The sequence below is a fragment of the Pteronotus mesoamericanus genome, unplaced genomic scaffold (assembly GCF_021234165.1).
Source record: "Pteronotus mesoamericanus isolate MK-2021 breed Mesoamerican mustached bat unplaced genomic scaffold, CSHL_Meso_final contig_1189, whole genome shotgun sequence".
Classification (NCBI taxonomy): Eukaryota; Metazoa; Chordata; class Mammalia; order Chiroptera; family Mormoopidae; genus Pteronotus; species Pteronotus mesoamericanus.
Window position 1 is genome coordinate 2,165,896 of NW_026555038.1, and position 15,549 is coordinate 2,181,444.

The 15,549-nt window shown below is 40.1% G+C and overlaps 1 protein-coding gene across 4 annotated transcripts in view; it reads left to right on the plus strand.

The window, feature by feature from the left end:
- Positions 1 to 15,549, plus strand: part of RIC3 (RIC3 acetylcholine receptor chaperone) — a 51,968-nt gene that overhangs the window by 31,451 nt on the left and 4,968 nt on the right. For 2 of the 4 annotated variants that reach the window (XM_054583085.1, XM_054583102.1), the window contains exon 5: positions 6,049 to 6,197. In XM_054583085.1, the coding sequence (XP_054439060.1) occupies positions 6,049 to 6,197 (149 nt within the window). The remainder of the gene's footprint in view (positions 1 to 6,048; positions 6,198 to 15,549) is intronic. The other 2 variants (XM_054583093.1, XM_054583111.1) reach the window with 1 other exon arrangement.

The following is a 15,549-nucleotide window of genomic DNA, read 5'->3' on the forward strand; positions in this document are numbered from 1 at the left end:
AGGTTTTTAATATTATCTAACAAAACTTTTGGACGGCTTTCACTTGATAACATCTGTCTGTGTACATGTTTGAATAGCGAAGCCTCTTGAAGGCTTGCGTCATGCCCTGTTCTGTCTGACATTAGGCACAATGTCCAACCTAAGGACACAGAAACGAAGAAGATCTGAGGACCAGAGCTGAGGTGCCCTCACTTATGTCCCTAGGATTAGCTAAATTTCCTTTTGAGAGCAGCGAGTCCAGCTGTAGTTATTCGCCCCCTGGAAGCATGGCATGGCCAGAGGGGAGAAGTGGGGGCGCAGCCCCCGGCGGCAGGCAGCCCTGGCAGGCATGTTGAGTATGTGTGTGGGACTGTAGATTTCTGCCATGCGTTGCTGCAATAAACTCTTTGAGAACAGGATTAGTCAGTTTTGTTCACTGCGTTCCCATAGTAGGTATTAAGTAAATGCTGTTGGAAAAGAATAGGTAATTCACTATTGATACAAGCCTTTGTATATGTATTGTGGTCAAAGAGTAAATCATGGCCATTCCCTATTGAGATTCTTCATTTCCTGATTCAGAGTCCTACTGAGGATAAAGGCAGCTGTCAAAGATATCTGCCCTTATCCCCAGCAAATGATGTCTCTTCGGTGAATGACTGTCCAAGATGGAACTCGTCACCCCCCCCAGACGAATTTAACTTTACTATTCCCTGTCTCAGTAGATGGCGCCACCATCTGCTTAGCAGAAGTTAGATGTCATCCTTGATTCACCTTTTCCTTCACTTCCCATATCTCATTGATCATCATGTCTTGTCATTTCTTCCTAATTAATAAGTCTGTCACCCTGCAAAAGACTCTAAGCTCCATTAGGGTGGGGATTATCCTTATTCCCAGAGCCTAGGACAGGCCCATAGTAGGCTCTAAAAGAAGTATTTGTTGAAATAGAAGAAAGAATGAGTAAATAAATGAATACCTTTATTTTTGACATAGGTCAGAACTATCATGGTTATTTCCCCTCTAATTTTGCCTCCCTTCAGTTCACTTTCTGCTTTTCAGGCAGACGGCTTGTGTCTTCTGTGTTACGGGGTCCTGGGTGGTGTGGCCCTGCATGCGTCTTTTGCTTGACCTTTCTCCATCACTCTCTCGGTGGTCCAGCCACCCTGACTACTTGTTCCAGGACTTTGCATATACTTTTTCCATTTGCTCGGGTGTAACCCCCCCACCCCATCTTATATATGCTTATTTTAACTCTTGCTTATCTCATAGGTCTCAACTTAGACATCATTTTCTCTGAGAGTCCTTTCCGGGACTCAAAACTTGGTTAGTTGTTCATACTGTGTACTCCCATGCCACCTAGGTTTGCTGGATATTGTAAGTATCATGTTACCCTCTGATCGTGTGTTATCTTGTCTGTTTTCCCTGATGCCCCACGACTTTCTTGAGGACAGATTCTTCATTGTTCAGGTTTATATTCCTTACTGGCGCACTTACCTTGTTGGTACATGTTGAAAGAATGATTGAGGTAGATCTAAAGAAAGCGCGTCAAAGCAGGCTTTTTCAGAAAAAATAAGAATATCTTCTTTGGTACCTATTTTGATTTGTTCTTTGCAACCTTATATGGTTGTCAGCGAAAGCATTATTTCTCTATAAGGAACCTGCATCTCTGAGATAAAGTGTGCTCCAGGAACGTGTTGTTAGTTTTCAATGGCTGCTGTAACAGTTTACCACAAACTTAATGGCTTAAAACAACACACTTTTATTATCTTACAGCTCTATATGTTAGAAGTCCTACACTGGGCTAAAATCAAGGGGTAGGCCAGATTGTATGCCCTTTTGAAGGCTTTGGGGAGACTGTTTCCTTGCCTTCTTCAGATTTTAGAAGCTCCCCACATTTCTTGCCTCATCGACCCTTTCCCCCGTATCCAAAGCCAGCGAACGTGGGTTAAGACCTTCTCAAATCATTGACCTCTTTTGTTTCTCTCTTCGACTTGTAAGGACTCTTGTAATTACATTGTACCCTCCAAGGTAATCCAGGATAATCTCTCTAGTTCAGGTTCATCTGGGTACCAACCTTAATTCCATCTGCAAACCTTAAGTCTTCTTACCTATGTGGTAACATAGTTACAGGTTCCAGGGATTAAGATGTGGACATCTTTGTGGGACAGGGGGATTATTCTGCCTACCATGGAAGGTCTTGTGGAATAGGGGGAGTTTGAATAAGTCTTGCAGAGTGAAAGGCAGAGTTTGGGGGAAGAATGTTTCTGAGAAGGCAGCACAAGCAGTGAACAAGGTGAGTCAAGGCATGTTTTTGGAACAGCATGGAGTCCTAAGTGACTGGAGTGGAGTAGACCAGGGATGGGGTAAATGAGCAGAAGTAAGTAATGAGGAAACAGCAGAAAAGTAAACCAAGCCCAGACTGGAAGGGCTGAATGGTAGGCTGAGAAGGTTGAAATTCATTGTCTTTACAGCGGGGGGGCCTCAACACTTTTGAGGAGAAACGTCATGATGTACTATGCTTTAGAAAAATAACCCTTATAATGATACGTTGAGTGACTTATATACTGGAAGGTTATTGAAAGGGTGTTAGCAAAAGGTAATAAATAAGCCAGCAAAGGTGGGAAAGAGGAGCAAATGAAGGGGACTTCATGGAGGAAAAAAAATCACATGCTGTATGAAGATTCCTTGGTTGCAAGCAGCCAATCTGGGCATTAAATATTTGGAGGAGGCAGCAGAATTTGTTGGAAGACTATCAGATAGCTCGCAATGTGAGAGGAATAGCTAAAGACCCAGGTTTCAGGAAGAGTAGGGCGCAGAGCAGCTCTGAGGATTTAGGGAGCAGGAGCAGATGGACACCCTCTCAGGGACTGTTGCTAGGAGGGGTTGATATGAAAGTTTTCTGGTGAGGTTTCACTAGGTTCAAGATTCCAGTTTTAGGAGAAAGTACCCTTGGCCCAACTTGGATCCTGTGCATATCACTGAGTTGGTCACTGCAGCCAAGGACATGTGGTGATTGGCCACGGACCTCCTGGACACCCTTGAAGGAGAGGGGAGGGGCGAGGGGCTTCACCCTGAGCGGAAGAGGCGTTGGCTCCCTGAAGGAGAAAACTACTAACTAGATAAGAGCGATGAGAGGAAAAGGAGATAAAGAGGAGTTGGAAATTTACAGCCCAAACTGGAAGGCAAATTAAGTCATCAACTAAGATAAAAGCACAAAAGATGAAAAAGAAGATGAGGCTTGGGATAGGAATCATGAGTTCAGCTTTACAACATCCATGTACAATAAAATATGCAAGAACAATAGGAAATTTGGGTACTGAGGTCAGAACAAAAGACTCAGGTTTGGAAGTCACTTCATTGGGAGTAAGATGTAAGGGCCTTGGGGAAAGGTGAGATCCTTCAGTCCTTGAGGCAATCTGTACTGCGCCGCACGAGCCTCTAGTCTTCTGCTGGTCTGAGTTCTGTTTGAACCGTGAGAGGTTGCATTAGAAACCGTTTCATTCTTTCTGTGCTCAACTTTTAGATTCAGAGTTTGGTGGTTTCTCTGGGTTAATTGCATGCAAAATCTGGTGAGGATATCTCCCAGCTTGACCTTTTATTTTTCTAGCATCTTGGAATCTGCCATCCCCAACCTCTCCTAGCTCACCTACTCGCGCAGCTGCTCACGATTTGAGCCCCAACTTGGACCTGGTTTCGAAGGGTGAATTTAAGGTCAGCTTCAGTGTAGTGGCAGGGCCTCCAAGTGGAAGTGCTCAGGAGATACTTGGGATAATGAGCCTGGCTTTGCGTGGGAAGTCAAGAGTAAAGGTAGAGTTCGGGCATCATCCACGCAGAGGCGATGGTTTAATCTGTAACACTGGGTTAGCTTCCTGAGGGCATGACTGAGAGATGGAGAAATGAGAGTCCTGGGATTGAGCCTTCAGGAACGCCATGTTTTAGGAACTGGGAAGAAGAAGGTGAGCCATGATCAGAGATGAGACTGGTTAAAGAAGTAGGAGGAATAGAGGTGTCTCAGAACACAGGGAGGAGCACGTTTCAAGGATAGGATGGTCCACAGTACAGAGGAATCAAGAAGAATGAGACATGAGAAAAAGGCTTTTGGACTTGAGAGTGAAATGGTAAGGGATGATTTTCACAAGTTTTGGTAAAATGATGGAATAAAAGCCAGGTTTCAGGGAGATGGGAGAAAATGGATGGTGAGGAAATGGGAACCAATCTAACACATTAGCACTTAAAAGTGTTTGTGGCACTCTACCTATACAGTCGTATAGTTATCACTGTCTTCCAGGAGTAAACCAAGTGGAGACCATAAGGAATCTATGAAAATGCTCATTGTGATAGATTCAGAAGACAAAAGGTGGTCCGTGGCGAATTGCCTAATGCATGATAGGGACAATACTGGTACACTTGTTCAGAAGTGAAAGCAGATGCTTTGTTTGTAATTCTCCAAGACAGCTTCTCTTGTCTGTTTCTGCTTCTGTTCACCATCCCTCTTTTAATTAAAGTTATGATTTTTCATTAATTAAGAAACAGAGAATCCAGACTTTTTTCATTCAGTAAAAATCAGAATACATTGATACAATCCAGAGAAGTAAATGTGTGCAGCCTAAGAGCAAGCAAGCCCTTTGTGTTAAGCACATAGGCTCTTTTAGGTAGCAGTGACCTAGCTCCCCAGAAGCAGCCCACAGAGTGGGTCATGGTAAGAACTAGGGGTTATGCAGAGCAGATGAGCAGTTGTAGCAGGTCAGGACTCTGGTACTGATGGGAAGCGCAGAGCTGGGAGAGGCCCAATAAATGTAAGAGTTTAGCTGAATGTAGAACAGACAAGCATCTTCAGCTCACGGCTCTGCAGGATTTATTGTAGAAGAAGCGGAGCTCTGGTGTTTTTGTTTTCCTCCCACTGAGGGCTACAGAAACGGTGCGCCTTTATTTTCCTCAATTACCATCTTACGTTGGAGGGAGAAGGCCTTTTTTCTTTTTCCCTATTGGTCATTAAGGATAAAGTTTGTTAGGCTAAGTGTAAAAAGGAATGCAGGCTCCTCCTGTCTGATTAGGCCCCTCCAGGGGAGGCTGATTCAGAGTGGAACCATTTTTCCTTCAGGAGTGTTGTATTGATTTTGAATGCTTTGGGTTTTTAAGAGAAGAATAAGTAGCCTCTGTTAAATCCTGCCAGTAGATAAAACTGGTCACAAATAAGGCAGTTCTCATTCTTCTGTGCAGGACCTTGTCTGCCTATGTGTGTGATGCAGAGCTTCCTTCTCAAAAGCAAAAAAAAGGCCATTATCCTTTAGCCTCTTTATTGTTGCAGCATTTGTCCAGAGCCACCCAGCTAAGCTGGGACTCAAACCCAGGTTTTATAAACTGTGAAACTTGAGCACTGGGCTTTAAGAATTGTACCGAATGCTTTCAGGAGTCAGGAGACCTCAGTTTTGGCTGAAGTTGATGAAATTAACTAGCAATAAGAAGGTATAATTTTCCCTTTGAGTGTCTCAGTTTCCCCAGTTTCTGTGACCTAGATGATTGATTGATTAGTTGTAATGATCCAGCTCTGGAATTTCAGGATGTGTCTTTATTTTTGCACAAGTGTATACAGCCTGGGGATTGTAGGGATGGCCTAGTAGCACGTTTTTCCCTTGTTGAGGCTAATGGCTCAGTACATTCGCTTTTGATGACCTTGCTTCAGACAAAAGTGGCTTGCAGTAAATGGAATAATATTAGGCAACAATGAAATTGCTTGGAGACCAGAGAATCAGGGCAGTGAAGCAGACGGAAAGAACACTGAACGGAAAGCTGAGATTGCTGAGGTCTGGCCCCAGTACTGACATTAACTCATTGTGGGACCTTGAGCAATCACTCGATCTATTCTGGGCCTTATTTTTCCCATTTATAAAACCAGAACATTAAACTAACATGTCTAATTACCAGCTATGCTGTTCTAGGATCAAGTCCTAGAATAATTGTCTGCTTCTGTTGAACTTCCTGTACTGGGATCCAAACAAATCATGGTGATATTTATGTTCATTGCCAAGGACTATTTACCACTAAGTGGCCGGGTTGTCCGATATTTCTAAGCAGAGCACAGACTGTGACTTCTGACCAAGAAAAACGATTGCTGCATCAGCTCCGAGAAATAACCAGGGTCATGAAAGAGGGAAGATTCATTGACAGACACACTCCAGAGAAAGAAGCTGAGGAGGCCCCTTACATGGAGGACTGGGAAGGTAAACAGTTTCTTCTCATTTCTTTTGTAGCTGCTAGCCCAGAAAAGAGATCTTACAATTTTTTTAAATAAGCTATATCACTAAAGTGTAAAGTATATATAATAAAATTCACCGATTCTAAGTATATGGCTGGATGAGTGTTGACAGTGTGTAGGGTTGTGTAATTACACCACAGTCGTGACATGGAACATTTCCATCATCTCAGAAGCTCCGTCCCCCTTGGCAGCTGATTACCTCCTTCTGCCCATGGCAAGTGCTTTCTGGCCCTGTAGTGTTACCTTTTCTATATAAATAGGTCATACCGCACATGCTTTCTTTTGTGTCTGGCTTCCTTGATTGAGCATAATGCTTTTGAGTTTCATGTATTGAGTATATCAGCACTGTCATTTTTTTTTTAACTGCTGAGTCATATTTTGTTGTATAAGTATACTATAATTTGTTTCTCTATTTGCTAGGTTAACATTTGGGTTGCTTCCAGCTTTGAGCTGTTATGAATCAAGCTGCAATGAACTTTTGCATACAAGTCTTTGGATATATATTTGTGTTTCTTTAGGGTATATACCTAGGAATGAGATTTCTGGGTTTTACGGTAAATACATGTTCAACTTTATTAGAAACAATCAACTGGCTTTCCAAAGTGGATCTGCCATTTTGTCTTCCCACCAGTAATGTGTGAGAATCGTATTTACAACATTCTCGTAACACTTGGCATTGTCAGTCTTTCTAACTTTAGCCTTTTAGTGAGTGTGTAGTATCTCAGCTGTTACTTTAATCTGCATTTCCCCAATGACTGATGATGATGAACATTTCTTTATGTGCTTTTTTTGCCATATGTTTTCTGCCTTCTTAAAAATATGAGGTATATTTATAACAGCTTCTTAACAGTCTTGGCTGCTGATCTAATCATCTGGGTCATTTCGTGATGTGTTTCTAGTAATTATTTTTTCCCTTTGTTATGAGTCCTATTTTCCTGCCCTTTTTGTATCTCTGGTAAATTTTTATTGGATGATGAGTATTGCAAATTTTACACTGTTGGATGTTGGATTTTGTGTTAGTGCTTTAAATAGTATTGGTCTTCTTTCTGGCATACACTTAAATGACCAGAAATCAGTTGGTTTCCTTTAATCCCTATTTTTAAGATTTGTTAGAATGGGTCCAGAGCTGCCTTTACTCTGTATCCCTAGTAAGGCTGTACTCTTCTCAGAACTCTACCTAATTAAGGCTGCACAAGGTCTTTCTGCTCTGGCTAGTAGGAATGTGAACTCCTTCCAGCTATGTGTGAGCTCCAGGAATTTTTGAGCCTAGTGCTTTCAGTAGTTCTTTTCCTGGCTTTGGGTAGTTCTTTCCTACATATGTACAGGTCAGAACTCAGCTAAAAACATGAAAAATTCCCTCTGCAGATATCTGGAACTCTTTCTCTATGAAGCTCTTTTTTTTCCAGTAGTCTTCCCTGTAAATTCTAGCTGTTCTGGCCTCCCTGAATTCTAATCTGTCTTCCCAACTCAGTGAGACCACTGGCTGTTTTCCTTTTCTCTGGGGTCATGACCTGTTATGTAATGTTTGAAAATCAGTGCTTCATATGCTTTGTTTGGCTTTCTAGTGGTTTAATGGGAGGAGTCCCCATGCTTCCATAATTGCAAGAGCAGAAGTAAGGGCCTATATATTTAACAGCAAAATGATTTTAGATATTCTAAATAGTTATGGGTGGAGGAGAGGAACCTTAAAAACTAGAAAAATAATTGCAGATATGTACTGGCTCTTTAGAAGCAAAGGACGTTTTGAGCATACGGGCATTGCAAGGTGCATTTGTAATAAAAAATCTCAAAAAAGGAATAGAGGGGAATTTTCTCAACTTGATAAAGAGAAGCTACAAAGACCTATAGCTAATACCTCATTTAATGGTGAAAGATGAATGCGTTTCCCCTAAGGCTGGGGACAGGAAAGGACGGCTTCCCTCATTCAGCATAGTGCTAAAGTTCGGAGTATTGCAGTCAGGTGAGCAAAAGGAAAAGAAAGGCATGCGAGTGTAAAAAGGAAGAAATAGAACTGCCCCTATATGCAGATTTCATGATTGCAGAATATAGAATTTTATAAGATATAGAATTTATTCTTTAACATATAGAATTCTATAAGATATACAATTTACAGGGAAAAAGACTGGAAAGAAAGGAGCTTCATAGAAAACCCGGAGGAATCTATTAAAAAGTCCTAGAATTTATTGGTGAGTCCAGCAAGGTCAAAGGATACAAAGTAAACATACAAAAATCAATTGTATTTCTATATATTAGAAATGAATACAAATGTATTTACATCTAAATTAAAAATTTGACATCAAAATTAGTATCATTCAAAAAAGAGAAAAGAGAAAAACACATTTGTTAAATTTACACCTAAGGACTTGTTGGCTGAAAACTGTACAACATTGATGAAAGAAATCAGAGGTCTAAATAGAGAGACGTATGTTCATAGATTGGGAGACTCAAGTTAACAAATGTCAATTCTTGCCAAATTGACAAACAGGTTTAACACTATGTCTCTCAAAACCACAGCAAGATTTTTTTGTAGATACAGAAAAAATTATTCTAAAATGTATATAGAGAGGCAGAGGAAATATTGTAGAATAAACAATTTTTGGAAAGAAGAAATGGAGTAATCAGTGCACCTGATTCTAAGACTTATGATATAGCTACAGTGATCGAGGAGACCATGTGGTTTTTGTGTAGGAATAGACTCACAGAAAAAAAAAGAAAACAGAACAGGGAACCCAGAAGTAGACCCACACAAAGATGTACAACTGATTTTTTTCTTACAAAAGTGCAAAGGCAATTCAAGGGAGGAGAGAGTCTTTTTTAACAAATGGTGCTGGAGCAATTAGATATCCATAGCAAAAAAATAACCTCCATCTAAGTTCTACATGTTGTATAAAAATTAACTAAACTAAAATTAAAATTACAAATTAAAGAAACTAAATCATGTGGACATAAATACAAATTGTAAAACTATAAACCTTTTAGGAAAGTAGAAAATCCTTGGAATCTAGCATTAGGCAAAGAGTTTGTAGACCTGACATCAAAAGTACAAATCATAAAATTAAAAATAGATAAGTTGTGCTTAATCAAAATTAAAACTTTTGCTCTGTAAAACATGATGAAAACACAAGCTACACAAGTGGGAGGAAGTATTTGCAAATCATATATCCACAAAAGGACTTATACCTAGACTATATAAAGAACTCTCAAAACTCAACAATAAAGAATAACCTAAATAGGAAATAGGCAAAAGATATAAACAGACAAAAAGGATATACAGATGGCAAATAAGCACATAAAAAAATGTTCAACATCATTATCTACTAAGAAAATGCAAATGTAAATCACAATGAGAGGACTTCTGGTCAAGATAAGCACAGGTAAACACTGCTCGCCTCCTCGCACAACCACATCAAAATTACAACTACAGTATAGAATGACTGTCACTCAGAACAGTCAGAAGTTGGGTTGAATGGAAGTCTCACAACTATGGAATTAAAGAAACCACATTCATCCAGACTGGTAGGTGGGGCAGAGACACGGAACAGACTGGTCCCTCACTCACGTGTGGTGGATAAAAATTCAGGAGGGCTATCTTGGGAGTGAGGAGTCCCAGCCCCACACCAAGTTCCCCAGCCCAGGGTTCCAGTGCCAGGAAGATAAAGTCCCACAGCTTCTGGCTGCAAAAACTGGTAGGGTTGAGTTAGTGGAAGAAACTTGTGGAGTCCCAAACAGTTCTCCTTAAAGAAGCCACATGCGGACTCATCTACTCAGGCCCACTCCTTCTGAGATCCAAGACCGGGGTATCAGCTTGAAAGGCACCAGTGGCAAATAGGGAGACAAGGAGGAACTGAAGTGTCTGGCATCAAGGTACTAGCTGAGGGACAGCTTTCTCCCAGACAGAAAGGCAGGCAGAGCCACAGAACCTCCCCCAACAGAGCCGTAGAACCAGCAAGCAGGTGCCCTATATGAGAATCCATCAACCTGGCTAACACTGTTTGCCCTGCCTTGGAGATCTCCTGAGACTCCATCCCACCTAACTTATGGACCCAGCCATACTGTTAACCATGACTTTTCCATATGAATGATCGGTCTTGGCTCACGTTTCACAACTTCCTAAATGCTATCAAACAAGCAACAGTCGGCCTCAGTAAGCTCCCTACCACCAGACTTGCTAAGTGGCTCCAGGCCTTGCATTAGTAGAAGCCATCTAAGATTGCTTTATAGCTCATGCAGGGTAGCCCTGGGCAGAACAAAGGTGGGGGCTGACCTAGGCCTGCACCACCCAGGAAACCCCAGAGCCAGCACACCTAGTGGACAGTTACAGACCATGCTGGAGCACCACCAGCCTGCCCCTGCATGACTGATCCTCCATGGAAGGCAGAGGTTGGTGGTCTGTGGTCACAGCCAGTCCTTGCAGCTGATTGGCCTGGATAAATCTGTCCGATTGACCTGCCAACAGCAATCAAGGCTCAATTACCAGAGGAGGATGTACTCAGCCCACACTAAGGGTACACCTCAAGTACCCAGCTTGGGTGATAAGGGAGGCTGTGCCAATGGATCCTACCAGACACCTATTGCATTAGGCTACACTACCAAGACAGGGAGTAATAGCACCTCTACCTAATACATAGAAACACATACAGGAAAGCTGCCAAAATGAGGAGATGAAGAAACATGGCCCAAATGCAAGAACAGGTCAAAACTCCAGAAAAAGAACTCAACAAAATGGAGATAAGCAATCCATCAGATGCAGAGTTCAAAACACTGGTTATAAGGATGCCCAAGGAACTTACTGAGGACCTCAGCAGCGTAAAACAGATCCAGTCAAAAATGAAGGATACACCAATTGAAATAAAGAACAAGATACAGGGGAACAACAGTAGAGTAGATGAAGCTGAGAATCAAATCAATGATTTGGAACATAAGGAAGCAAAAAAACAAACAAACAAACAATCAGAACAACAAGAAGAAAAAAGAATCCAAAAAAGGGAGGATAGTGTAAGCAGCCTCTGGGACAACTTCAACCAGTCCAACATTCACATCATAGGGGTGCCACATGGAGAAGAGAAAGAGCAAGAAATCAGAAATCTATTTGAAAACAGTAATAAAGGAAAACTTTCCTCATTTGATGAAGGAAATAGACATGCAAGTCCAGGAAGCACAGAGTGTCCCAAACAAGATGGCTGCAAAGAAGCCCACTCCAAGGCACACCACAACTAAAATCCTAAAGATTAAAGATAAGGAGAGAATCTTAAAAGAAGCAAGAGAGAAGCAGTTAGTTACCTACAGGGGAATTCCATAAGACTTTCGGCTGATTTCTCAAAACAAACATTGCAGGCTAGAAGGGATTAGCAAGAAATATTCGAAGTCATGAAAAGCAGGTGCCCACAGCCAAGATTGCTCTACCCCACAAAGATATTTAGAATTGAAGAGCAGATAAAGAGCTTCCCAGACAAGAAAATACTAAAGGAATTCATCATCAGCAAACCATTATATGAAACATTACAGGGATTTATTTAAGAAAAAGGACAAAACTATAAATGATAAGATGGCAATAAATACATACCTATCAAAAGTTTAATCTAAAAAACTAACTAAGCAAACAAGAAGAATAGAGACAGAATCATGGATAATATGGAGAGCATTTTGATGGTTGCCAGATAGAAGGGGTATGTGGGAATGAATGAAGAGGCGAGGGGATTAAGAAGTACAAATAAGTAGTTACAGAATAGCCATGGGGATGTAAAATACAGTGTAGGAAATGGAGCAGCCAAAGAACCTACACATGACCCATGGACATGGACAATTGGTGAAGGGATTGCCCGAGGGACTGGGGATTGTTTGGTGGAGGGGGCAAAGGGAAAAATTGGGACAACTATAATAGCATAATCAGTAAAATATAATTAATAAATAAAAGTTCTAAAAAAATCACGAGATACCTCTACATACCTATCAGAATAGCTAAAAATAAAATAAAAAACAATGCCAAATGCTGGTGAGGATGTGGAGAAAATAGATTCATTCATACGTAGCTGGTGTATTATACCCAGTCTGGAAAACAGTTTGGCAGTTTCTTAAAAAAACTAAACATGCACATACTGTACAACCTAGCAGTTACTCTCCTGGGCATTTATCCCAGAGAAATGAAGATGTGTTCACATAAAGATTGTTCATGCATATTTATAGCTGCTTTATTTATAGTAGCCCAAAACTGAAAACAACCCAAATATCCTTCAACAGGTGAATGGTTAAGGAAACTGTGGTGTATCAATTCTGTGCTATAATACTCAGATAATTAATGCTGAGTGGGGGGGGGAGCTAATTCCAAAAAGTTATACATTGTGATTCTATTTATATCACATTTTTGAAATCACAAATTTATAGAAATGGAGAACAAGATAGTAGTGGCTAGAGATTAAGGAGGGAATTAGGGGCAGGAGGGAGGAGGTGTGGCCATAAAAGGGCAACATAAAGGGTCCTGGTGATGGCAGAAATAGTTTGTGTATCGACCCCATCAGTGTTAGCATTCTGGTTGTGACACTGCATCAGTAGTTTTGCAAGAGGCTACCATTGGGAGAAACTGGGTCAAGGTACATGGGGTTTCTGTTATTTCTTATAACTCCATGTGAATTTATAATCATCCCAAAGAAAAATATTAATTTCAAAAAGCAACTCAAGAAACTTAAGGGAAAGTGTAGTTTGAATAAATAAAAGTTTTACCTTCTGTTGATCAGAAAATACCACAAAGTTTAAACAATACTAAACTGGAAATATACTTGTAACAAATATGACTGAAAAGAAATGATCTTTAATATATAAAAAGTTCTCTAATTCAGAAAACAGTGATATCTTCCTACACAAGCAGTGCACAAATAAATGCAGCTGGCTATAAAATATATGAAAAAGTACTTCAATCTCATTAGTAATCAAGGAAATGAAAATTGGAATTCCTTTTTACTCCAAATTGCAAGTGTTCATTATATAACCATGTTCCCAAATAAAGTAAAATCTTCATCACTTTATTTTCTACCTACCTCTTATGTGTTGGGGAATTTTAGCTACAAATGATATTAACTTTTGAAGATATTAGCCTTTTCTGATTTAACTATTTAACAGTGGCATTATATTTCTAACCATAGTATCAAGTTTTTTACATCAGTAATTCTTACTGACTCAGTTTGCCACTTTCTTGTAAACAGTATCTCCTTCCGTGAATTAAAATTTTTAATTAATTTTTGTATTTGTCAGAATACTTCCTTAAGTACCTCCTCCACCCCACCCCTCCTATATAGAGTGGTATACTTTCTGCATACTTAGATATATACACATATCATTTTTACCTTTATACAAATAATTTGTATTTATTTACTAAGAAAAATTTATATGATCATGCCATTTTCTCTTACAGACATGAAAATATTACTTCATTCTCTACATTCATTTGATGTTGAAAATGAGAAATCTTATCTCAGTCTGATTCTTTTTCTCAATAGGCAACCTGTTTTTAGTTAGCTAGTTTGGTTTCTGTCTAGAAATTTGTATTATTTTTATACTTAAACATTTGAATTTGGGCAGGTCCATTGGCATATGTCTCAGTATGTATGAATGTGCGGATTTTTTCATAGTGTTTTAATCTAACTCTTAGTCTTTTATAATTCCTTCGGTTGTTGCTTTCATTTAACCTATCTGCCTTCTCATTCTAGAATTCCACTAATTCTGAGATTGGATATCCTGGATCTGTCTTCCTTGCAGCTTATCTTTTTCCTCAAAATTTCTGTTTCATTGTCGTTTTTATCTTTGCCCTTAGAGAATTCCTCAACTTGGACTTGTAATATACTAGGTTTTTAGCCATCTCCATTTCAATCTATTATTTTCTTCCTCCATTAAGTGTAAATGTTTTACGTAATTATGATTTTCTATTTCTAATAGCTCTTACTTCCTTTTTGCTCCCTTTTTCATATTGAAGCCTAATTGGTTTTATTGGTGTATCATCCCTTTGAATATTACTGGGAATATCAGTTTCAAGTTGACTGACATTAACTCCTGTTTCCCACATTGACTGTTTTTTAGGGGCTCTGTGCAGAGTTTGCTTAGTTTGGTTCCCTATTTTGAACTTCTGATTTGCTCATAGGACCAGCAATTTTTTTGTTGCTTTCCGTATTTTTTAATGAAGTAGCCACTTGAGTAGCCACCAACGTTGGGTGACAGGCTACCTCAGCGGTTGTGTGTGTCACTGTTCAATATTCTTCAGCAGTTTCCCCCACCCCTGGCCCCCTTAAACCAAAGCAGATAGCCATGCAAGTCCAAAGGTTCGCTTTGTTCTTGGTGTGGGAAGGAGATAGGAACAAGCCAGAAAATGGACTTCTCTTAAGCATTCAGTGGTTGGGAGCGAAGCTACCCCAGCCCTGCTGTTGACCAAAGAGGTAGTGAGGGTCTTGGGTAGCTGAACCCCATCTTAGCAAGCGTTGCATCCGCAGTGAGCAAGCCTGGGAGTTAAGATACCGCCAGTGACAGCAAAGATGTGGTAATATGATGGATATTTTTTTATGTCACTGGTAGAACTAAAAATTTGTACCATTCTTCTGGAGAGCAATTTGGCAGAGTGTAAAAAGAGGCTTTTAAAATGTCCATTTTCTAAGGTCTAGTTTTCATATTTCTAGAAGTGTATCTTAAAGAAATAGGGAAGTGGAAATGGATTTATATGCAGAGATCTTAACTGCCAGGTTACTTATAGTAAGGGAAAATTAGAAAGAATCAAACGTCTTACAGAAGAGGCAGGGTAATCAGATTAGTTACGTATAGCTGTGGGATGGGATGTTTTGCAGCCAACTTTAGTGACATGGAGAAATGCTCATGATATAACGTTGAAAGAAAAAAATCAGTGTATAACAGTTTATATACAGTGCGATCCTTGTTTATTAAAAAATATGCTTACAAATGATAAAAAGATCAGAAGTAATACAACAAATTATCAGTGGTGGGATTCTAGGTGATTTGTGTTTTCTTTCCAAAACTTATGTTTTTCAAATTTTTCACAAGTCTCTATGTCTTTTATAATCAGAAAATAAAACGGTAAATGTTGTTAAAAAAAAATATTCTATACTGCCCCAAAAAGAACTCCCACTTTTCAGAATTCGTAGGCAGGAAGTGGTTTACGCTAGGGTTGAATTTGCGATTATCGTAATGTGCACACGGATGTCGAATCCAGCTTCCCACACGGCGAGGGAGCGCGCGCGGCTGCCAGCACTACCGTGTGAGCTCAGCCCAGCCCATCTGCCGCCTGGGCTCAGCTGACACAGATTTATTATTTCATTCTCTAA